At 37.7% G+C, this 25070-nt stretch overlaps 1 protein-coding gene across 2 annotated transcripts in view; it reads left to right on the forward strand.

Annotated features, from left to right (window-relative positions):
- Positions 1 to 24649, forward strand: part of arhgef7a (Rho guanine nucleotide exchange factor (GEF) 7a) — a 53628-nt gene extending 28979 nt beyond the window's left edge. The window contains exons 4-22 of one of the 2 annotated variants that reach the window (XM_014011682.1): positions 3544 to 3628; positions 3772 to 3905; positions 7490 to 7691; positions 10256 to 10344; positions 11791 to 11885; positions 12013 to 12108; positions 12326 to 12448; positions 12881 to 13019; positions 13100 to 13159; positions 13259 to 13405; positions 13827 to 13913; positions 14048 to 14126; positions 14209 to 14348; positions 16149 to 16370; positions 16459 to 16552; positions 18440 to 18529; positions 23102 to 23192; positions 23581 to 23635; positions 23809 to 24649. In XM_014011682.1, coding sequence (XP_013867136.1) covers positions 3544 to 3628; positions 3772 to 3905; positions 7490 to 7691; positions 10256 to 10344; positions 11791 to 11885; positions 12013 to 12108; positions 12326 to 12448; positions 12881 to 13019; positions 13100 to 13159; positions 13259 to 13405; positions 13827 to 13913; positions 14048 to 14126; positions 14209 to 14348; positions 16149 to 16370; positions 16459 to 16552; positions 18440 to 18529; positions 23102 to 23192; positions 23581 to 23635; positions 23809 to 23931 — 2151 coding nt within the window. In that variant the 3' untranslated portion in view covers positions 23932 to 24649. Of the gene's footprint in view, positions 1 to 3543; positions 3629 to 3771; positions 3906 to 7489; positions 7692 to 10255; positions 10345 to 11790; positions 11886 to 12012; positions 12109 to 12325; positions 12449 to 12880; positions 13020 to 13099; positions 13160 to 13258; positions 13406 to 13826; positions 13914 to 14047; positions 14127 to 14208; positions 14349 to 16148; positions 16371 to 16458; positions 16553 to 18439; positions 18530 to 18923; positions 22365 to 23101; positions 23193 to 23580; positions 23636 to 23808 lie in introns of those variants that run through there. The other variant, XM_014011683.1, reaches the window with a different exon arrangement.
- Positions 24650 to 25070: the final 421 nt, after the last annotated feature.

The following is a 25070-nucleotide window of genomic DNA, read 5'->3' on the forward strand; positions in this document are numbered from 1 at the left end:
TTTGATTTAACCAGGTAGATCTCTCTTAAATTTAGATTTTTATGGGAGACTTTAAAAAGTGTCCCTTAAAAAAGGAGATTTTAAGGTCTAATTTTTTTTACCTATACATATTTATCCCACTCAGTTAATGTGATTTATTTATTTTTTATTATAAGTTTTATATCGTGATATATATCATTACCGCCACCCATCATAATGTATATCGTGATATGAATTTTTTGCCATATCGCACATTCCTACTGTATATCTTTTTGATGGGGGTGATGTTAAGCAGAGAATCATCTTTGCTTAAATTGGAGCAAACAAATGTTCTGTAAACAGTGAATCTCACAGAAAGACTCAAGGCTGGTTTATACTTCTTGTCGCACGTCTTTTACCTCCCACTGAGTGAAAAAAAGTTGCGCAACTTCTGTCTGCACTCCCCCTGCGGTCCCCCGGTGGCAGCTGTCCGATACATTGCTCCCAGTCAGCGCTCCGACTCGGAAGTTGCGCGTGTGATTGGTTCAAAGTTTGTGGGCGTTTTTGTTTGGTGTATCACTCCGCTACCCGGTACTCGCTTCCAGAGGCCGTTTTTTGTTTGTAAACATAGATAGTTTCGAAGAGAAACTCGCAGAGGTGGTCCGGAGGTACATACATCTATATGACTTCGCTACTGCGGAGTACAAGTAATGCCAAATGGCAAAAAAAAATTCATGGAGGGAGATTGCAGAAACGTTGCAAACAGAGGAGGCTGTCTGCCGCAAACGGTGGCGGACTCTCCGTGACCGGTTTACAAACACCAAATGGAGAATGCAGGTCTGGAGCGGGGATCCTGGCGGGACCAATCCAGTTCCTCCGTTATTTCTTTTTTTGCCTTTTTTTTCTTTTTTCTGGACACGTACATTAAACACCGGGGGACGACAACAAACATGACAACATCCAACACAACGGACTCACAAATCGAGGTAATAAAACACCCTCGCTAGCCTAATTTTTAGAGAAAATGAAGTGATTTATTACAGAAGCTTAAACATAAAATCACGCTTGTGTTGCTTGACGTATGCAGTGGGAGGGCAGAGGGAGGGATTACTAAAATGTATCCCCCACGTCTTCTCCAAGTATAAACACTCAATGCAGTCGGTGACACAAATGCAATTACATCATCGCTGGGCCACAGCCGCACATCTCGCATGAGGTATAAACAAACCTTCAGCCTGCGTGCGCAGTGACGCGCTCTCGTCACAGCAGTCTCTCATCAGGAGGAGAGTTTGTCACTTACACAGAGTTGGACAGATTTGTTCGATAACAACATTCTGAACATATTTTTAATATAAAGTTGGTTTTACAGACCAAAGTCTCTGGTAGTTCAGGAGGAAAGTGCAGGAGGAGATGTCAGGACTGACTGCTGCAGCCTCGGAAATCTCCGTGGGTGCCCGGGAATCTCAACCAAACCTGCTCTCACTGAAAGTCCCGCCCTACTCTGCTGTTGGATAAAACGGCTCTGGACTTCGTCTGATTTGTTGAAGGCAGTGTCTCAGTTTAATCTTTATATCAGGGTCCCGCTGTCCTAAGAGGCTTGGTGAGCACCGAACACGATCCAGTCACACCAGTGCGGCTGGATTTTTAAATTTTTTTAAAGAAATCGGGTCACATTTGCGACTAAACTGGTCAGACTCTAGAGCCCTGCGAGCTGTTGTTTTAACAATCTCAGGTACGCAAATGAGCTTCATGACATTCCATCTGGTGCGCTTTTTCTTTTTTTGACTGCGCATGCGCACCTGCGCACCACTTATGTGCGACTCTGAGCATAATGGCCTACAGAGGTTAAAAAATATCATCATAGTTAATACCAGATTATATTATCTGATATTATTTATTTATTTGTTAATTCTTTCATTTTAAATTGAGTCTTTACAGGAAGCAATAATCACTTAAATACTTAAAGGATTAGAGTTCCACAGGATTTGAGCTGTTGCTTGGATGTTTTTAATCAATTTATTAAACACAATCACTGATTTAAAGTTTCCCCTAAAATTGTATATTTGAAAATTAAGCCTTTGGGAAATATTTTAGCCAGTTCACTGAGGTGTTTAATTGTGTTAACATGAGGTGATTATTAGGGATAATTTAGGTATTCAGAATCATTTGTTCTGTATGATGTAGTGCTACAATAGGAGTCTTTCACAGTGTAGCTGTTCAAATTATTCAGACATTTGTTTTGTCAGACAAGGTGCAAAGTCCTTTTCCACTTCTTGATTAGACCACCTTTTTATCAGTATTTGTGTTAATATCTCAACAGGCTATTTTAGTTGATGCTGGGTGACAACAGTTTGTTTTAACTCTGCAATCTGGCTAGTAGTCATAGTTAAATTTGTTATGTCATGTTTTTAACGCTGTGTTGTCTCTCTTGCTGAGTTTTGTTTTCTTTCTTGAATTCTAAGATGTAGTTTCGTTCTCCTTGTTTTAGGTGTGCCAGCACGTTGTAATACACAAGTTCTGACAAAATACTGAATAACTAACATTTTTTATTACCAAACCTTCAACCATTTGTTTTCCAACACTCTTTACTCATTCTGGAAGTCAGAAATATTTCAGGCTTTGACAAATACAGATGATGTCAGCAGCAGAAATATGCAGACTACTTATGATTTATCCCCCTCCTTTGAWCATTTATGTCCATTGTTTGGTGATACTGCAAGTTATTTTACAATCAAACACAATTAATTTTTAGTCCATATCTAGTATAAGACTTTTCGATTATGTTTGAAACTACAGCAGATGCTATTAAAAAAGCAGTTTAGTTGTGAATAAAGAATAAATGTTTTTTTCTACCCTTTTGTGAGCATATAGACAAAGTTGTGATTTTTTTATCTATTATTGTTGTTATTATTATTATTATTATTATTATTATTATTATTATTATTATTATTATATTGTGTCATTTTCTATAACTTCATTAACAGATAACTTGTTTAATATCGCTGTGAATTAAATAATTAGAAGTTTGCATGTCAAACAAAGATGAACCCTTTGAAACCGTTTCAACATGTTCTTTACAGTATTCTAGGCATATATTTTTAATTAACAAATAAAACCTAAATAAAAGCAAACAAAAAAATAAAGAAATGTCACCTTCAATTGCAGAATCAGTCACTCGTTCATCTTCCTGCTAAAATGAAAGTTGTTTGTGTTTTCTGCTTGGTTTTGATGTCTGACTTCTGGAATGCGCCTTTGCATTTACAGCTGGAGTGAATTTAAATACCACAAAGTACTATAATCCTGTATGTGAGGCTTTGGCTATACAGAAAACACATTTCAGTAAGATAAAGTCATGGAAGAAGACTGCATGTTGTCTGCTGGAGATTTATGTGCGTCTCTGCTGAGCACGTGTGTTTTACTAACTACTCTTGTGAAGAATGGTGAGAGTTATCGATTGAATTCTCAGCACTGGCATCGGGTCAGCTGATGTCACTCCTGCTGCTTTGCAGTCAGAGACTGGCTTTAAAAAGGGAAACCAAATTGTTGTTGCCTTTCTGCTTTTCATGTGCTCTCTGTCACCCACAGCCATTTGAGGCCAGTGACCTGCTGCTAGGCCTGAACTTCTCCAAGGTGCTGAGCAGTCTGGTCGCCTTGAATAAAGTGACCGCAGGTTGGTTAAACTGTGTGTGACTGTTACTTAAGCATGCTGGCTTGTGTTTTTTTATTAAAGAAACTGAAGTAGTTACTAGTGCGTGGGTGTTGACTGGAGATACGGAGCGTGATTTATTTATATTCTGCTCTTTTCTTCTGTAGATATTGGCGTGGGCAGTGATTCAGTGTGCGCCCGACACTCTTCCGCCCACCGCATCAAGTCGTTTGAGTCACTGTCCACTCAGGCTTCACTGGGCCGATCCTCCAAGCTGCTGCAGAACCAGTTTCGAAGTTTGGTAAGTTTTACACACACCACTGGAAGCATGTATATTTAATACTTTAAAATATGTAATTAGCTAAGCTAATACACAGTCACAGTTGAGTCAAATCAAAGCTTCTGCCAAGTACAGTTGAAATCAGAGTTTTACATATACTGTATAAAAAGACACTCATTTTTTTTCATAATGTCTGATGTGAAATTAGAAAAAAGTTTTCCCAGTTTAGGTCAATTAGGATTACCAATTTTTTTTTATTTGCTGAATGCCAAAATAATGAGAGAGAGAGAAATTTTAAGGCAATTTTTATTACTTTCTTCAAAGTCAAAAATTTAAATATATTAAAGGAATTTTTCCATTGCTAAGTGCGGCTCCACTCAGTTCTCATCAGACCGGTTCTACCCGGGTGTAGGTGATTTGCCACTGTAAATTGTGTCCCCGCTCTGTGGGCAATATCTTCAATAAAAAATAGATGGCAACGTCATTTAAAAGTGGGTGGTATGATTAACATGGAGGCACAGAATCTGCCGCTTATTGTTGCTCATTGATATAAAACTGTAAATGATACTCATTCCCTGCTACAGCCTGCTTATAAATGCAGCAAAACAACACCAGAATGATTTTCTTATAAATGAACCTGCAGTTACTGCACACTTTAAAGCTATGATTGTGAATAAATGTTCTTACAGATTTAACTCAAAGAAAAACAAATAGATTGCTGATAGTATCAATTGCCCAAAACAAAAGTCAGACAAGATTAGGGATTGGTACCGCATTCGAAAGTTTTTTAAGTACAGACTGAATTCTGTTGGTACTACCAGGAACCTATTCACGTAACATCAAACGGTACCATGTTTCAGTACTTAAATGCATCATAACCCTATTGGCGTAAGAATGGGGGATTTTCCATGCTTGTCCTGAACGCAGCATAGCGCAAGAGCGTAATGACGTCAGCAGCCGCTGGTTCAATAAACAGAGTTAGGTCTGAAAATAGCTTCAAAGCCTCGCAGCTCCTGGAGTAAAACTCGCCAAACAGACCGCCTCTGAATTATCTGGTGGATTAGTTATCTGCCGAGCATGACTTTCGCTTGCTCAAAGTAAATAAAGTACCGCCACTTTCTTTATTTCATCCACCATTAAACAGAGACCGGCAGAGGAAAACAACAGAGGTGCTTCCTGACAGTCCGAACGCATCTGACCTGAAAGAGCAGAAGCAGCCAACTTGAAGCGTTGGGCACATTTTGGATGCTCAAAACGTAGTTTAAAGGCACAGTGTGTAGGAAGAAAGCTAACACAGCAGCCGGTACAAAGGTAGGTGTATGTGCGCGCGCGTTTGTGTTACATGAAATGTTTTTATGCGACTTTGTCATGAGTTTTATGCAAAAGTAAAAACTTGTTAGAGTGTATATTACAGCGTAGACTAAAGCTGAGTGACGAGCGCGCCCCCTCCTCCCCCCGAGTACAGAGAGCAGCAGAAACTCTGCCTGATAATTATTACGTTTTCAGTTCACTAACGTCGGGGAAAACGATCCAAACCAAACAAGTAGCCCATCAATTTAAAGCCCAGACTCTGTTCTTTCCAACAATATGTGTCACAGCTCTACGTGAAAAATTCACGGAACAAGCAGCCAAGGAATAGCGAAAAAGGCTAAATTCTGGAACCATAAACACGAACGTCTTTCCTTTGTTTTTATGGCTTTAATCCACTTTGGAGTGATTTTTTTCCACTTGGCTGAACCTGTACATCTCCTGTGTTAATGTTGGTACATGTAATATGCTAATTCTGTACTGTGGAGATAATTAAGAGTCGTCGGGTGAAAAAATCTTTCGCTAACACTGTGTTGACCGTGAACCGGAAGTGTTGGGAGTGGCATCAAGTGCTGGGCTGGATGTCCGTGGCATATAGGCTATTATAAGTAAGTACAAACAAGATGGGCATGTCCATCCATCATACCACTCAGGAAGGACACAGGTTCTGTGTCCCAGAGATGAATGTGCTTTGGTCCAAAATGTGAACCAAGAACCCAAGAACAAAAGCAAAAGACCTGGTGAAGATGGTGGCTGAAGCTGGTAAGAGTGTCATTATCCACAGTGAAACAAGTTCTGTATCGATATGGGCTGAAAGGCCACTCTGCCAGGAAGCAGTCATTACTTCAAAAGAAACATAAAAAAAGACAGATTAATGTTTGAAAATGCACACAGACAAAGACCTTAATTTAAATTTTTGGAGACATGGTCATGGGGTCTGTCGAAACTAAAATTTAACTGTTTGGCCATAACGACCATTGTTATATGTTTGAAGGAAAAAGGAAAAAGGGGAAAGCTTGCAAGCCTAAGAACACCATCCTGACTGTGAAACTCGGGGGTGACATTAAAAGTGACACAAAAAGTGTCATGGAGTGTCACACAAAAAGTGTTTTGGGGTTGTTTTGCTGTAGGAGGGACTTTTGCACTTCACAAAATAGATGACATCATGATGAAAGAACCTTATGTGGAAATACTGAAGCGACATCACAAAACATCAGCCAGGAAGTTAAAGCTTGGGTGCAAATGGGTCTTCCAAATGGACAAAGTATTTAAAATACTGACTGAAGAAAGTAAAAAAAAATCCCTTAGAAATTTTCTCTCATCATTCTCTTTCTGGTATTTAGCAAACAGAAAAAAAATTTGGTAATCCTAATTGACGTAGCCTGGTTAAAACCAGCCCCTTGTCCTTTATTTTGCTTCGTACGAGGGTCTGGACTCTCTGTTATAGAGAAGCGATTCTTGCTGGAGGCGTGGCCTCTGCTGAAGTTTAAAGTGATTGGATCGGTTGGCAGCAACGTATGTCGCTGTGAAGGAGGCTAAGCTAAGAAGCTAACCGGAAATCGTGAGCGCTGTAAACAACCCTACTGAGAGGAGAAAAGTACCGAGCCGAACGAGACGACTGCTTTGTCAGACAAATTTAATTTAATTTGGAAGCCTTATCAACACGGACTAGCTTCATTCACTTCCTCTACTGCCGTATGCTAAACTAACAGACACTGCTCAGAAAATCAACGTTGTTCAAAACTCCGCCTTCTGTTTGCTGATTGGCCCAGGTAAAATAAACTACAAGCAGACACTGCGCAGAAAATTGACGTCGTTCAAAACTCCGCCTTCTGTTTGCTGATTGGCCCAGGTAAAATAAACTACAAGCAGACACTGCACAGAAAATTGACGGTCTGTTCTCTGATTGGCCCGAATGAAATGCTCCCAAAGAAATCCTTGTCTATGGGAGAAATCCCAGATGGAGCAGTGAAGGGAAACTAGGATTGAGCGGAACTGCGTAGGAAGGCAAGGGCCAGGCTAGAATTAACCTAAAACGGGAAAAGTTTATTCTGATTTCATGTCAGACAGTGTGACAAGACTGCATGTGTCCTTTTAAATAGTGTATGTAAACTTCTGGTTTTAACTTTATAAATAAAAACACAGCTAATATGAGAAATACAAAGGTAATCACAGTGGAATTGAACCCAAAAGTTTGTTCTTTGTGTTATAACAAAAGTGATAACTATGAGGAGAAGTATTTGCTGTACAAGATTTGTCTCTTACTCTTTCGGCCACATCTTCTCGTCCTTCATCAGGACATGTCAGAAAACATCGGACAGCAGCTGCTGGTCAGGGCAAAATTCAACTTCCAGCAGACCAACGAAGATGAGCTCACCTTCAACAAGGGTGATATCATCGGCGTGACTCGTCAGGAGGAGGGCGGCTGGTGGGAAGGGACACTTAACGGCAAGACTGGGTGGTTTCCAAGCAACTATGTGCGTGAGGTCAAAGGCTCCGGTAGGTGCTACAAGTGCATGCAAGTAAATATGGGTCAACAATGCTCTAAAAATTACAGGCTCGAGTTATGATAGTTATCTAGTAATATTCTTTCGTACTTTTATCCTATTTTCAAAAGTGGACCAATTGAGCAGAGGTTTGTAGCTGTGCATCACAAAGAGCCAGTTAGGATGGTTTGAGCATCTGTAAGGGTGCCCTCCAAGCAGCTTCCAGGGGAGTCTCTTGGCAGACACCCGCACGCTCTTTCATTTAATGTAATTAAGTCTCCTCTCTGTGCACGGCTTCTCAAACATTGTTGTGAACAAATCAGTCAAATCAGTTATGCCAACTAGTACAGAACATCACAGCTGCTTTTGTTGTTGTTCCATTTGGCCATGTGACAGTAATGCACTGTGTATTTATTGCTGGGGGTTGGTATGTGCTGTTTTCATGCTCGCATAACAGTTACGAAGCCACGTGGTGTCACAGTCAGTTGATGGAGAGTAAAAAAAGATAAAAACAAAACTATTCAACGTGGTTATTCCTTGGAAATTAAAGGAAACTAAAGAGTTGTTTCTAATTCTCTGTTGAAAGCTTTCACTGCTGGTGTTGTCGGATCAAGCAAAAATTCCTGCCTTTTTGTTTGGTCTAGGGCAGGGGTCTGCAGCCTTTACAATCAAAAGAGCCGTTTAAGCTACTTGATGCACTAATAAAATGTGTTCAGAGCCACAAAGCAAGCTACAACTGCAATTATCAACTGGTGGTCCGTGGGCCTTTTTGAGCCCTTTTCTAGAACCTTTACAGCCAGTGGAGGTGACATTATAAAACAAATAAATATACTGTGAATTTTATTATTTATTTTTTTACACATCAGGACAAATGAAAGACCATATTCATGCAAACAAGAAAATACTGTGTATAGTTTATACCGAATTTCATAAAAACTAGTACAGCTGAACTATTCAGGCATATTTTTTACTAACTCTTCTTATTATGTAGTCTAAATTCTTTAAAGGTAATTCTGATGGATTTGAGAAAAAGTCATAGCAAGAAGTTAGATTTTTAAAGTAAACAGGTTAGCATGAGCTAATCAACAGGTTTTACTTTTTGTATTAGTAGTATTGATCGCATATTTGCATACAAATTGATTTCTTTTGTAGCTATAAAAACAAACATAAAAAATGATTCTGTTATGTTTTCAAAGCGTCGCTGCAGAGGGACCAAAGAGCCACATGTGGCCCCAGAGCCGCAGGTTGCAGACCCCTTGTCTAAGGTGTTTTTTAAATCTTTTAAAGGAATTTATAGAATGCATTCCAGGAGAGTTGCAAAATGCATTCCAGGAGAGTTGCAAAGGGTAAAAATAATTTAAATGAAGAGATGTGGCTTTGAACTGGAAGCAGTACATTTGACTTAATCATAAGTGTCTGCATAAACTACACATCTGCATAAACTGAAGGTTCATTGCTGAAACAGCAATAAAGAGTCTCTGGAACGATGAACATGAATACTGGCTCTACTGCCTGCTACTTCTTTCTCAACATTCTTTGCTGTCTTTATTATTATTGACTAAAGTAAGAAAACAATTTTGTAGAAATCTAATTTAAAACTATTCGGGTTAGCCCATTCAGTAACTGAATGGGCTAACCTGAATACACTATATCCTAAACCTGGGTCTGAACACTTTGTTTTTATGGACTGGGTTTGTCTGGATTACACTTTCAACTCTGCTTTATTTATCTTCCACCTACAATTCCCCCTAACCTAGCTACATCTGATTTAACTGTCAAAAATACATCCATGAATTACATGAATACACAACTATGACACAAAACCAATATGATTGTTCTGGTCATCATGACCTGTCAGTTTCTTCATCTGCCTCTTTACTTGAGTGCCAGAAACAGTCAGGGTGAGTGGGAGGCAGAGGGGATCTCGGTGAGATCTATAACGGAGATACAGGTTGAGCTGTGGATGACTGGAGGCAGGTGGGAAAGAGTTTGCTGAAGGAAAAAAAATATTTGAAGTAGATTATCGACAGCACAAACGTGTTATACATGACACTTTTGAGTTATGTGTATTGCCAGAAAAAGCAGACCTCCAGCTAACTAATATTGTAGGATGTGATCAGATTGTCAACTGGTAAAGTAGTTTATTAGATGCATAGAAAAGAATATTGATGCAGAATGTAAACACTGTTAGTGTTAGTGCCAGAGAGACAAAATGAAATAATTGAGACATTTCTTTTAAACAAGGGATTGGGTTTTTGTGGTACATACCAAGAAAACAGGTTTGCTCCTGTCAAACTCAACCTTCGTGTATTGGTTGGCTCTGTTGAGCTTTAATGCATTTGCTGCCTCTTATCGACTGGAGGATGGACAAGCAACAAAAACAAACTAAATACAAAATGATCAAATTTATACTGTCATGAAATTTACTATGTGGTTCAAGTTTGAAAAATGTGAATCATGTTCAAAGGCATAAAAAGACTGCCTGTAAGTTTCATCTTTTACTTTCAGGTTCAGAGTGGTTCAAGTAGATTTGTGCATCCTCATTTATTTGCTTTTTTTTTTTTTTTTTGGCAACAGACAAACAAGTGTCCCCCAAGTCTGGCACCCTCATGAGCCCACCTAAAGGCTTTGATACTTCTGTAATCAGCAAGACATACTATAATCTGGTAAGAAGTCAACACCACATATTTTTACAACATTTCAGTTTTATTTTCTCTCAAATTGAATTTGTCTCCATCAACATCATGCTGATGTCTGTTGGCTTTCATTGATGTCTGTTTTTTTTTCCGTCTGCACCTGTTTTTCTGGTTTTCCATTTGTTAATCGTGTCCTCTGGGAGAGTCTGCCTCCTCAAAAATGTGATCAAAGTGGCATGATGTCAACGTGTGCAAGAAGGGAATATTTTTCTATCACTCACAGAGCAGTTGGTGCATCGTTTATGCTTTTTATTTGTTTAAAATGTGTTTCTGAATGTGCCGATTTGCTGTCATGTACAACAGCTTTTATCAATTTTATCTTGTAAGTAGTTCATTTTTTTTCTTTCTTTTTTGGAGTAGTTGGAAAACCACACCTTAAGTGTTTCCTCTTTTTTATGGGATAAATCTTGTGCCAGCAGGAATTGAATTTGAATTGCTCAGATTCAATCTGAATGTGCATAATTTGAAATTGAATGCATTGGTTTGCAAATGAATTTTACTAAAGTGAAACTGAATTTAATGATTTGAAACTGAATTTAAAGTTTTGAATTTGAATTAATTTGCTTTGGAACTGTATTTTGGTTTATTAAAAATTCAGTTTGACTGCTTTCATTTTCAGTTTCATAATTCAATTTCAGTTCCAAAATTCAGATTTTTCTGTCACACATCCTGGTCCTTGAGAAAGCCAGGCAGAGTAATCAAACACAGATTTAGGTTTCACTTTGATGAAGCTTCCCTTCTGTAATGTAACAGAGTTGATGCAATCCACCGTAAAAGTGACAAAAACAGACAAATTTATTGCAGTGATTAGTTTTACCTTTAGAAAATGTTACATTTACATCCCGTCATGGATCAGTCAGCAGCAGCATCTGATCAATATGTGATCCATGATGTGATGTAAATGTAGCATTTTCTATAGGTAAAATTAATTACTGCAATAAAATAAATTTGTCTGTTTTTGTCACTTTTACGGTGGATTGCATCAACTCTGTTACATTACAGAAGGGAAACTTCACCAAAGTGAAACATAAATCTGTGGATCTGTGTTTGATTACTCTGGCTGGCTTTCTCAAGGACCAGGATGTGTGACACAAAAATCTGAATTATGGAACTGAACGTGAAAGTAGTCAAACTTAATTTTTAATAAACCAAAATACAGTTTCAAAGCAAATTAATTCAAATTCTAAACTTTAAATTCAGTTTCAAATCATTAAATGCAGTTTCAATTTAGTAAAATTAATTTTCAAACCAATGCATTCAATTTCAAATTATGCACATTCAGATTCAATCTGAGCAATTCAAATTCCATTTCTGCTGGCACAAGATTTATCCCATACTTTTTAATCAAACAGTTATTTCTCAAATCCTATAAAATGCTGGTTAATCAAAGTTTTTCTTTTACCCTTTTTGTTGTAGGTGTTACAGAACATTTTAGAAACTGAGACAGAATTTTCCAAAGACCTTCAGAGCCTCCTTACAAACTACCTGCGACCTCTTCAGAGCATTGACAAGTAGGACTGTTTTCTTTGTTGTCCAACATTAATCTGTACCGTCACAATTTTTACAGTGTGGCTTGTTTTTAGATGACAATAAAAATAATCTTCTCTGACATTTCTGCACAAACCTTTTCTCCTGCAGACTCAGCAGCTCAGACGTGGCCCTGATTCTGGGAAACCTGGAAGAAATCAGCACTTTTCAGCAGATGTTGGTCCAATCTTTGGAGGACTGCACCAAGTTAGTCCCTCCCAGCAAAACACAAATGTTTTGTAATTAGCAGAGTGACATCTAGTGTTGGACTGCATGTAATGCAAGATGTTGGATTAAATTGTAAACTGCAGAAATTACAGCATTTTGGTTTCAGATTGCATTAAAATCATTTTATGTTCTCATTCATCATATTTGTGTCTGTTTCCAGTGTAGTTCACAGCTGATCATATTGTTTTCTTTGTAGGCTTCCAGAAAGCCAGCAAAGAGTTGGCAACTTCTTCCTGAACCTGATGCCTCAGATGAAGGCTCTTTATGTTGGTTACTGCTCCAACCATCCCTCTGCTGTGAATGTGCTCACCCAACACACGTATGTTTACTTCAGATGGAGTTTTCACTTTGCAACCTGATTTCATTTTTGCATAGCCAGTGTACATGCTACACCAGTCACAGGGAGACGAGAGGATTTTCTTACATAAATTATTAATGACAGCAAACAAACCAGCTGTTTGGAATGGATTAAATCGGATTGTTCTATAGGTTTAATGAAAAGAAAAGCATCTGGTTTAATGTGATGATAGAGTGAAGTCAATATTTTGAAAATACATGTTTAGGAATACGTTAATTGATACCATATTGAGATGATGGAAACCTTGAAATCTGTTAAAAATACTTTGATTTGATTTTGGGGAGGATTGTTGATACTCAAGTCTTGCAATGTGTTGATTGGACCCCAATATTGCAAGATATATAAAACTGTTGGTCTTTGCAGTTTGATGATTTTTTTTACCATCAATTTCAGTGAAGTTTTGGGGGAGTTTATGGAGGCGCATGGTGCAGTTAGTCCTGGGATCCTCATCCTGACCACAGGCCTCAGTAAACCATTTATGAGACTGGACAAATACCCCACCCTACTCAAGGAGCTGGAGAGACACATGGAGGTGTGTTTGGGCTTCAACATTTGCTCAGAACGCTTTGGTTGATCTGTGTGTTTTTAATAAACATGTTTTCACTCTTTTAGGAGAGTCATCCTGATCGGCCAGACATTCAGAAGTGCATGGTGGCTTTTAGAAGTCTGTCTGTAAGTTTAACACATTTCCTCGGCTGAGTAACCAAACTTTAAATAACATGGGATGTGTTAAAACAAGTTTAAAGCAATTCCCTGCTTCCATCTTGGTAGGCTCAGTGCCAGGAGGTACGGAAACGAAAAGAGCTGGAGCTGCAGATTCTCACTGAGAACATCCGTCTATGGGAGGGGGATGACATCAAAACCCTGGGTTGTGTGATCTACATGAGCCAGGTCCTAGTCCAGAGTCCCATGTCAGAGGTATCCACACCATCGACCTTCTTAAAGACTCGTCACACTGAAACAGTTTAAACCTCTTATACTGACTTGTGAACATTTCATTTCAATTTGTAAATTATCATTTAATTTGGAACCTTTGTGGTCAAACTAAGGATAAAAAAAACTATTCAGACCCACATTTTAGTTTCGAATCCATGATGCTGAAACACTAAGGAGTAAAACTGTAGAAACTTTTAAATAAAAGGAAAGTAATGTACTTGACTATTAATAAAATATTTAACTTTGAAGCTGTTTAATGCATTATAAAGTCATGAAATTACAAAATGAAGGACTTCATTCAGAAACATCAGCACTTTATCAGCCTTGCTCAGGTTAATAGTCCACATTATTGATACACAGTCAAGATTATGCCTCATTTTTTTTTTCACTTTTAATTGGCCAGGAGAAGAACGAGCGTTACCTGATGCTTTTCCCTCACATCCTCCTCATGCTGTCTGCCAGTCCCAGGATGAGTGGCTTCATATTTCAGGCAAGTCATCCTTGATATCTTCTTAGAGAGATTTGATTTTAAAAACCTTTTTTCAGGCCTAGTCATTACATCATTGTGAATGAAAGTGTGTAAATAGTTTGCTTTGAGATAATTATAATCATTTCTCATTGCAGGGAAAGCTGCCCTTGGCTGGCATGTCAGTGACCAAACTTGAAGACTGTGAAGCCCATAAAAATGCCTTTGAGCTCAGTGGTAAGACTTCATGACATAAGCAGCTTGTTAAATATTTCATGGGCGGAGTGAGTCTTAAGCTACGCTATTTCTGTCCACACAGGAACAATGTTTGACCGTCTTCAGGTGATGTGCTCGAACCAGCAGGACCTGCAGGACTGGGTGGAACACCTGACGAGACAGATCAAACACACTGCTGCCACAGCCCCCAGCCACAAACCACTCACTGTYCCCTGCCACACGGTCAGGAGCTCACACTCAAACACGGATTCTCTTACTGCTCATTTACACCACATGTAGAGTGGACTCTGAGTAAACATGTTGATTTCACACTGTCTGCYATCAGAAAAATCAATACACTGAGATGTTGTCTTACACAATCTGTATCAATCATCTTTAGTGACTGCAGCTCAGTGTGAAGTGGGCTGTTCATCTCATTAGAATGGCTGTAAGACTAAGTTACACTTAAATAAATAGAAATGCAYAACAATTAGCTTTATTGGCAGCTTGCATTAGATTGGAATTAACACAGCGATAATGCATTTGTAATTTGCAAGATGCCAAGCAGTAACTTGCTTTAATACAGTATATGGGACTTWACAAAACAGTATGCAGCTTTTCTCCTAGCATCATCCAAGAGGGTGCCCACCTCCCAATGGCACCACCTGCCCCCCTCATGAAGGTTTTAAATTAATTGTATGAGTATGTTCATAAGTTACCAACTCGGTGTGTCTGAGGGAAACGGCAAAGCACGGGTATCATCATCCAACCCATGCACCATCGTCCCTGGGACTTTTGGKATTTGGACAGCATGGTTGGAATAAACGGCTAAGCTATAAAGGCTTTTTTTGGTCTTATTTTGTTAATTGAAGATTTATTGGCAATATACTGATTTAAACCATTATTTGATTAGTATTGTTGAATTTAATGTTATATTTGGAAATGGGGGCAGATATTTGTTTTTGTTTAAATGAAATGAAATGAATAAACTAAAGTAAACTAAACTAAATATTTTCCATTAGGCACCATTAGTTCAACTACTGTTGATGGGCAACATATTTGCTCATGTGACTTAGAGTTTTGTTTTATTTATTTATTTATTTTTGATCTAGCAAATTTCATTTTCCATGCAGCTTAGAAGGCCAGCTGTTTGTGGCCAAAACAAAGACACTTTTAAACCAGGGGTTACTAAAATCTACTGACTAGAAATAAATCAAATAATTTCTGTGCTGAAATGAAATGCTACAGTCAAATTTATCACTTGAGACCATACACTTGGTTATCTTCTAACATGTCCTTATTGTCCCAACGAGGGATCTTTTTGAAAGATAAAACATGTAGGAAAAAATGTCCTTAAGCAACTTTTCTACCTGATGAACTGCAATGGGTCGTGGAGCGAAAGTTTACATAGGAGGAGAGGAGGAAAACTGTCACTACAATTATTATTAGTTCAATTAGAAACCTTAACTGGCCATGGTGTCATTGTTTTGGATGAAACCCTAGTGCAAAAATATCAACAAGCAATGAGTGAGAAAATGGGGATCTAAACCCATAAAGCCTCTCCGTCTGCTGTGCGTCATGATACACAGCTAGATTCAGGGACTAGAGCGCCACAAGATACCGGAGGAAGCTTTAACYGATAACAATATAGTTAAAACATGTATATTTGTTAATTTCTTCAGTGAGTCTGTTTATCAGCTGATATTTGATTGTGAAATACCCATCATGATGCATCCGTGATTAATAACATGACGAACTCTGTGCCACARTGAGACTTCAAAAAGTGTTTTTATTCAATGTATTTTAGTTTATATTATTGTATCTTTTTTGCTTTAAAATGTRATGATTTTGGTTCAGAGCATCTGCGGGTCATTAAAAGGCATTAAAAGTCATAGAATGTATTAATCTAAAATCTAGAATAAAATCTAAAGTATTTTCCTTTTTTAATGTTTTTTTATGATAAAAATCCTTTTTTTTTTTAGGAGAGAACGAGTAAACCTGTTCATTGTGCAATAAAGAGGTTTTATTATTCTGTCTTCTCAGCTCCCATCCCACCCTCTCACCCCGTCTCGGCATGCCGAGGGGAGGTCCATGACGGTGGCCCCCACCTACCATACCCTGCCACACCCGTCCTCCCACGGCATGACCCACAGCACCATGATGTGGGGCCCTCTGGAACCACCCAACACCCCCAAACCCTGGAGCCTGAGCTGCCTACGACCTGCACCCCCTCTGCGGCCGTCCGCTGCTCTCTGCTACAAAGAGGTGAAAGATTTTGCATTTCTGCATTTTGTTTCAGTGTGTTTTGTTATATATTTTTTCATTCTGTTTCTGTTTTGTCCTCCACATGCAGGATCTTAGTAAAAGTCCTAAGAGTGTGAAGAAACTCCTTCCTAAACGCAAACCTGAGAGGAAACAGTCTGAGGAGGAATTTGCCTTGAGGAAGAGTGGGTTTAAAGTATTTCTTTCTTTTTAGCATTAAATGGGCCAATATATCAACTGTATTATCTGCTGGCTTTATGCATTTTGACTTTATGTGCTAGTCATATGCATCTACAGTTTACACCGCTTGGATTTTAATCTTCTCTGACCACCCAAAGGTGTGAAGATGAACATTTATTGTGGATTCACACCGAATGCGTTTTGAGCTGCAGGGGTGGCCAGTTTACATACACGCGCCTCTAGGGGTTGTGCGTTGCGYCACATCCATTTTGCATGGCGCGCAAGGAACGCGGAAAGGATGGCAGAGCATTTTCCGCGCTTGTGGTGCTGCGGAAGAAGCTGCTGCCAGAGTTAAAAAATCTGAACTTTTCGCCACTCGACATGTCTTGACAACCAATCAGAGAGACCCATTTTTCCATGTGACAGTTTCCTGAATGTTGCCCACTAAACCGAAACAGACGGAAAGGAGCTCTTTAGCTGAAATCGACCGACTGCAGTTGGATTTTCTGGCAGGATATGTCAGTACCGATGTGGGTCAGCTGCTCAGGACAAAAAACAAAAAGAAAAAGTCCGTGAGCTCGCAGCTTCTGGAGTGGCGGAACCAACCGAACAAACTGCCTCTAAATCATCTGGTGAATTAATTATCTGGTGTGTGCAACGTTCGCTTGCTCTTTAGTAAATAAATCAAAGCCATTTTGTTTATTTTACCATTATTTCATCTGCCGAGAGACAGACCGGAAAAAACCAAGACGCTCCTCCCTCTTCAGATGCGTCTGGTCTGTGTCCCGGTCTGAACATAGTGCATCCAGCTGGAGGCGTTGTGTACTTTTTTGCTGCTCAAAAAGCATTCAGTGTGAATGTAGCATCAGACTTAACACTGTTAGACACACCTTGGCTTGATTTAAGTGCACCTCAGGGCATTATAGTAAGACTCAGTGTTGACAGCATGACTGGTGAATTAATGAACTGTTCATAACCTTGTAAAAGCCCAGAGAATGACTTGGCAGAACCTAAGCGAGCAGTATATTATGCTTTAAAAAACTATTTTTGTTTTCTTTTTATGAACACAAGGTCTCTTTTTTGACAATATTTTGGACACACTTTAAAACTGAAAATCAAAGTCCTAGCTTTAAAAACATGGTCCTACTGATTCTAGATTTTTAGCTGCTCAATAGTAAAGTATTGTCTGACATATTTTAATTCCAAATTTTTCCTAAAGTGTGTAAAGTCGTGTTGTAATGTGTGAATGAGTCAAAACCTTTTTTTAAAAAATGATGTCCTGATGGTATCATGACATCCTTTTAAAAATTATAGAATTAAATAGTGAGCTGTGTGCACAAATAAACACACATATTGTCTTTGTGAACTAGATGCTGTTACCAAGATTTTTTTTGTTAAGCTCAGTACAGTTAAATTGCTCAATGGGAAACAATGATTTATATAAAAGAACAAGTATTATTATCATTTACCTTTCAAACTTGTTTTTGTTGCATTGAATCATATATTTAAAATTGTACATTTCTTTCAAATCTATTTTTAATTTACGTAAAAAATAAGAAACTTTTTTTTTTTCAAAAGTTTTTTTGTGTTTGCTCGAGTGCTCAAAGGGACCACCAGGTGAATAGTTCTGCCAATTCAAGAAATGAAATGTTGGATAAAGCTCACTTTTTTTTTATTTCACCTACGTTTATTTTAAATGACCTAGGGTTCTAGTAAGTCTGGAGCTTTTTGACTTTAGTTGTGACAGTTTTTATTGGATTCACTCGCATTGTTTTCTTAAATACTTCTTTAAATTTAGTCATATTTGACTGCCCAAAAATCATTCTGTAATATTTTTACGTATTTTCCTTGCATGCAGAGAGTGATAAATTGAATATCCTTTTCTCGCTCAGGTACAGCTGCTCTGGAAGAAGATGCTCAGATCCTGAAAGTTATTGAAGCGTACTGCACCAGTGCTAAAACCAGGCAGACTCTGAACTCCAGTAAGAACATTTAAAAATGTGTTTGTGTATAAAAAGAAAAGCAGGTGTACTCATGTTTGCTCTATTTGATGTAACAGTATCTGTATTCTGCACTTAATGTCTTTCTTTAACTTTGGTGTTCTGAACTGATCTTTCTAACAGTTTCTTCTCTTTCTGTCTCTTTTCCATTTCTCACTTTTTGGTATTTTTCTAATTAACCTTGAGTTTGTTTTTCTTTTGGTGTTTKTTTCCTAACCCCTTTATGATTTCATTCATCCTCTCATTCTGCATCCATCATTGCTTTTATGATTTACCATTTGTTGCGTGCCCCAAACCACCCTGTATCGTCACCCCYTCCTCGACCCCCTCCCCCTACGTTTGCATCACCATCGTCATTTTGGCCCGGTCCAACCAGCCTGGCAGGGCACTGACCTGATGCACAACCACGTGCTCGCTGACGTGGACCAGTCGTGCGTGGACTCGTCGGGCCGCCGTAGCAGCGTGTCCCGGCCAGAACTGAGCTCGGACCTGTCGGAGGACTCTGACTATGACTCCATCTGGACCACCCACAGTTACAGAATGGGATCAGTGCCGCGCAAGAGCTGCATCTCCCATCAGAACTAAAGACCGTGCAGCGCCGCCATGCTGTACTTTAATGTAATGTAGAGTGCGCTTACCTGTTTGGATTTAGATGTGTTAAAGGAGTAGAGTTTTTTTTAATTTATCTATTTATTTTTTATTATATTTGTTGATATTTTTTGTTTAATTTATTTAATTTATTTTCGACTTCTTGTTTGAAAATGTTTTAAGCATTTTCCTGTTGCCTTTGCCACATTTCCCTTTTATGTGCCTCCTCTCTTTCTGTAGTTGTCATGCAGTAAGTGTTAGCTAATTATTGTTAATTTATCATGAATGTGGCCACTCTCCTTGTTTGACCATGTGGTGGACTCGAGTGGAAAGAACAAGGATTTTAGAGTGGAGTGAAGGGGAGGGATAGATGTGGACTGTTTTTTTCCTGTCTGATATTCAGATAAAACTCATGTTCAACTGACCTAATTTATTTTAGTGTATGTTTTTTAGACTACGTACACTCAAACAAAGCACAGATGCTACACAAGCATGCACATGCAGGTTCAGGCACGTGCTCCTGCTGTCTGGGTAATAAAGCAGCATCCAATCCAAATTTTCAATATTTTATATCATCGCTGTTGCATAATTTCATGTTTTACTCATGTRATGTAAAAGGAAGATAAAATGTAAAATATATAGGCAGCTGGTGGGGAAAAAAGCCCTTGTAATGTTTAATAGCATATAAAGTTGTTTGTTCAAGTCTTGCTGTCAGTCGTTAAGAAAAATGAAATGACAGGTTTTTTAGTTCAACAGGATTAGAATAATTATATCAAACATGTAAAATAAAAGGTGTAATGTAATATAAAACAAGATTTATGCAACGTTCACACAGATTTTGTTTTACTTGTCACTGAAAATACAACTCCAGTGTGTTTTCAGGTCTCATTTACAAAATCCAGCAGTCTCTCTACAAGCATACACTTCTTATGTTTAATCAGCAGTAATGAATTCACTTCATGTTTCAGCTCAGCATTTTTCAGATCTACATAGACCAATATGTTACAGGGTCATATTTATGCTGTTTGAAATCTCAAGCTGTTAAAGTACACTTAAACCAAAGCAGGAAAAATGTATAAATCTGACTCAAATTAACTTTAGATTGCAACTAAATCAGTTGTAAACATGTAATACAGGTTGATTGTCTTTATTTTTTTTAATATTAAACAGCATATTAAGGGTGTAACGGTACACATAAGTCACTAGTTGGTACTTCAGTAAGATGGTAACTTTTTGTACAATAGGAAAAAGGAAAAGAGTGCTAAATTTTAGGGGTATTCTTTTTGTTTGTTTGCTTTAATTTTAGACAATAATCCTCCAAGAAGCACATGCAGAAAAACAAAACACTCTTGTTAGTGAGGAGGCTCCAAGATAGCAGGTCATGTACCAGTAGTCAATCTTAGAGTGGGATTTGTCAACTGGTAACCTCAACTTGAAATGAAATTAGTAATATTGTAGCTGCTCTCTTATTTGGTTCAGTTTGTATGCAGACCCTTTTTTGTGCTCATGCTTAAGTTTGCAAAGCCTGTAATGCTTTCTATGTGAAGAGGCTGTGGAGCACTTCCTCCTCTGCTTTTCTGCATTTAGCAAAAAACAAACAAAAAAAAAAAAACACCCTTCAAAATAAGAGCAGGAAACACCTGTGACAACACATAATTTTTCTGGTTCTTTGTACCAATGCCAAATACCTGTATTGTGATGATTTGCTACAAATACATGTACATGAATTTATTATTATTATTATTGGTTCCTTCACCTGTACTGTGAAAGCTAATATGGACTGGTTTCAAATCCAAAACCCCCATTTACTCCCATCTGTTGGGAGTGGAGTTCCATGTAGCTAATATGTAATTTGATTAATTTTAGTAAAATATTGGCTTGGAGACTGTACACTTTTTAACCTTCTCAGGAAAGACAGGCCAGAGAGGGTTTGATCACCATTAACTCAAATGAATAATTACAGGTTCATTAATTAAACTGATCTGAATAACTAACAGAAACAGTTTAGGCATTTGTCTGGATCTCATTAATAAACTGAGTGAACTGTTTGCAACTAATGTTTGTTTTCTATGTAGTTTTACACAACTTACAACTTTCTGCAAGAAATAAAAGATCCATACAGTTGTATTTAGCTGACACAAAATTAGCAGAAACATTTGTTTTGCCACAAATTAGCATTTGTGCTAATGTCCCATTAGCTACAACTTGCCTTTGCTAGCTTGTGAGGTTTCCCTATTTTATTTCTTGTATTAATACCTATTTTTATGAAGAAGTATTTTTCCAGTAATGGTATGAAAAGTACAAGCTAACATCCTCTTACGGCGAGCAAAGTGAATGATAGATAAAATATTTATTGGTCCATTGTTACAGTTCACTTGTTTTGGAAAGTGTATCTTTTTTGTATTTATCATTTTTGTATACAGGTGATATTTTTTGTATTTTTAATTTAAATTCTGTTTGTCAATGTTTACAAGCTGATCCCTGGAAGAATATCTTCTTTTTTCTTTTCTTTCTTTCTTTTTTTTTACATTCAGTTTGTCTGTATCTGAGTTTATATTAGGTTCTGAAATGTGTTTTAAATAATTTGCACAATCATGTAACGGGCCAGTGGGATAGGGTTTGGGCATGGACTCTGTGATATTCTGTTATTTTCAGTGTCTACCAAGAGTCCGTCTGATATATTCCAAAAGGTAGACTTCAGTATTCAGTGTAATTGTAAAGTGAATGCTCATTTGTAGTGTAAACGCTCACCTTCAGTGTTTTTATTAGCGTTGAAGGTAAAAAAAAAACGAAACAAGTCTGACATAATGAAGAAATTCTTCAATGTGAACTCTTTATTCAACTTTGAAATATTATTCAAGTTCATTTGAAACAAAAAAGAGCACATAAGTCTCCCTTTCTGTAAATAATAGTTGTCTTAAAGCCAGATTTAAAAAAATCTACCTTCTACAAGTATTTGAGCTAAGAATATCACTGTCCTTCTATCATGTGCTAAACTTTGTGACAGGTGTATTCTGTGATTTAACAAACTCTGGAACAGACAGGGTGATAAAAAACAAAGCTAGCTCTTACCAACATTGTCCTCTGTGTGCTCTAATGTTGCGTTTAAGTCACACATTTGACTGTCTTATTGCAGCCAGCGCCTTCAGTGTATTTCTTCTACACTGCTGCAGTGTTAAAGTCCCAAACGCTGTATCGTGACTTTAATAAATAGATCCGTTGATAGATACTGACTTTCCTGTGTTTTGTTCCAATCTGAATATGTTTGATTTAAGCGTTTCCCCAATAAATTCACAAGGACTGAGTTGCCTTTCTGAATAATGCATGAATATATTGTTGCGGTGATGGATATTTTTCACAGCTTTATATTTCTTGTTGCTGTTTCTTCATTCTTGTTTTTGTGTTTTTACTAACACGCTGCTATTGTCATTTTGTTAACGTTTTGATATTGTCCAACAATGTCCAGAATGACTGGTCTGGAAAATGAATTTACTGATGATAAAGTGATCGTTCAGATCTCTTGAAGTGGGGTTCTGTGGAGAAGTTTTGAGCAATGAGTATATTACATGCTGCAGATAACTCTCTGAAATACCCTAATTTGGAAAAAAAAAAAAGGTTTAATTCTAACTGGACCATATACTAAAAGTGACTCTGAATAAAGCTTAGACCAAAGAAGATTTCTTTCTTTTGTAAACTAATAAAATCTTTAAAATGTTACAGTTGTTCAAGCCAACGCTGCTTATAAACTTTTGCACCGGCATCACTTTTGCTTTACTTTTTTAATACGAGTAGCAGCTGGTCGGAATGAAACTCACTCCAAATTTTCTACGACAGGTAAAATGGTAATTGTGCAAACCTTTTCACAGAACCCAACTTCAAATAGTCTGAACTCTTGCTTTACTTGACTCAGTGCACTTTAAGGTAAGACGGTGAGTAGCAGTGGTGGTTTGCTTTGTTTTGTGGCAGGAAGGGAAACAGGGCTTCACATGATCATCCCTGAGGACAAAGTTCTTGTGGACGATCCAAGTCGCAATGGGCAGAGTGCTCTGGAAGAAAAGTAAGATAACATTTTCAGTTGTGTATCAGACTTCTCTGCCCTTCATAGTCACTGTGTTTATGTTCAATAAATCTAATTGAAAGACTTAAACTAGCAATGCACACATTTCCCCCCTGTGATTTTTGTGGATAAGACTGATATATTTTTAAACATTAAATTRCACCTTGACGCCTTTAAATTATATATGTTTGGGGTACTAATCAAATATTTATAGAAGTAACTCCATTTGAGAGCATTGTAACAAACAGTAAGTGATAATTGGCTTTAGGTATAGATGCTTTGTTTGTTCTTTGTATTTCTTTGTTTATATTCAATATTTGCTTCATTTCTGCATGACGATTTATGAAAAGAGACTTGAGATTTAAGTGTGAATTTTGCTTTGGTAAAGGAGCCTGGTTGATGTGGTATATGCGCTACGGGATGAAATTCAAGAGCTGAAACAGGTGAGTTCAAGTGTTCCATGATGAATCAGGTTATGTATTGCTCATAAAGGCATGAACTGATCTGGAAATGGTTGAAAACATGAAAAACACAACGGTTAATTGAACCATAAACGGTTGATGCAGGATCATTTAATCTTTTCATGACTTGATTAATATTTATTTTTACCCCTCAGGATAATAAGAAGATGAAGCGGTCGCTGGAGGAGGAGCAGAGAGCGCGGAAAGACTTGGAGAAAGTTGTGAAGCGAGTGTTGAAGAGTATTAATGATCCAGCGTGGGATGAGACAAACCTGTGAGACTTTTTGTTCTCACCCATCTGTTGCCTTGAGAAAGAGCATGAATATGACACATGGACCATTTTAAGTGCACACTTGGGTGAAAAGCGGAAATCTTATTATGGAAATGAAAGCAGTGCTGGATCTATAAGCTGTTAACTTGTTTGCTCCAAGACGAGTGTCATTGCCGGCACTCTGCTTAATGAACACGCCTCAGAGATGAGACCAGTCATTCCACATTAACATTCCTTCATCACCAGTTGGACTGGTTCACATGTTAACACTCATCCTCAGTGGCTGTATTCAGGACGGATGCAACTGGAAGATTTTATTTTTTGTTTACTGTCCAGCGGTACATAAATGGTACTCTTCTAGTGTTAAGGTCACAAAGTTTCCTAAAGTTTGAACTTGAACCACACTCTTCCTTAACATCTCTAATCTTATTAAATCATTCTTTTAAATAAACTTTTGCAGGGATTTTTCTTAAACACAGGTTTAGTCTGATAGTTTTTTAAGCCTTGTAAGCATTTAAAAAACTTTTATAATCTTGTTCTTAGTGTCTGACCACTTTGCTTTTAAAACATGTTAGGTGAGTTGTACAGATATCTAACTTGTACTGTATAATGTAAATACAGTTGAAAACATGAGCCTTTTGTTTTGGGAGAAATAAATTACTTAAAAAAAGAAGCTTGAATCGCTGTTAAACATGTCTCAATCTTATAATAAAAGGAGGAAGATATGCTATCTGGCTTTTATGGACACACACACATCAAAGAACCAAGGTTAGACTTTCTTCAGCCCTTTAAACATTAAACATCTTCAAATACAGCCTAAAAGTTGAAAATTATTACTGCTCAAAAATATGTATTTATTAATATTTTTTCTATCTAATTTGAAATTGCAACAATCAATGTTTCTTTGTTGTTTTTCGACTCAAGTTTTTTGTTTAGTTTCCATTTTCTGCTGAAAATCTTGTTTTTAACACTTATTGATGTCAGGGAAAAAAACCTTTAAAGGACTTTCAACTCAACTTCAACCAGCTTCCATTGAGGTTGTTAAACTGTTGACATTTCACCTCAAAGATAAAAAATTAAAATGTGTAGGATATTGTTTTAATGCTTATTTTTGTTTACAAGAACTCTAGACACTGCGTTTGATGG

Source organism: Austrofundulus limnaeus, unplaced genomic scaffold (assembly GCF_001266775.1).
Source record: "Austrofundulus limnaeus strain Quisiro unplaced genomic scaffold, Austrofundulus_limnaeus-1.0 Scaffold83, whole genome shotgun sequence".
Classification (NCBI taxonomy): domain Eukaryota; kingdom Metazoa; phylum Chordata; class Actinopteri; order Cyprinodontiformes; family Rivulidae; genus Austrofundulus; species Austrofundulus limnaeus.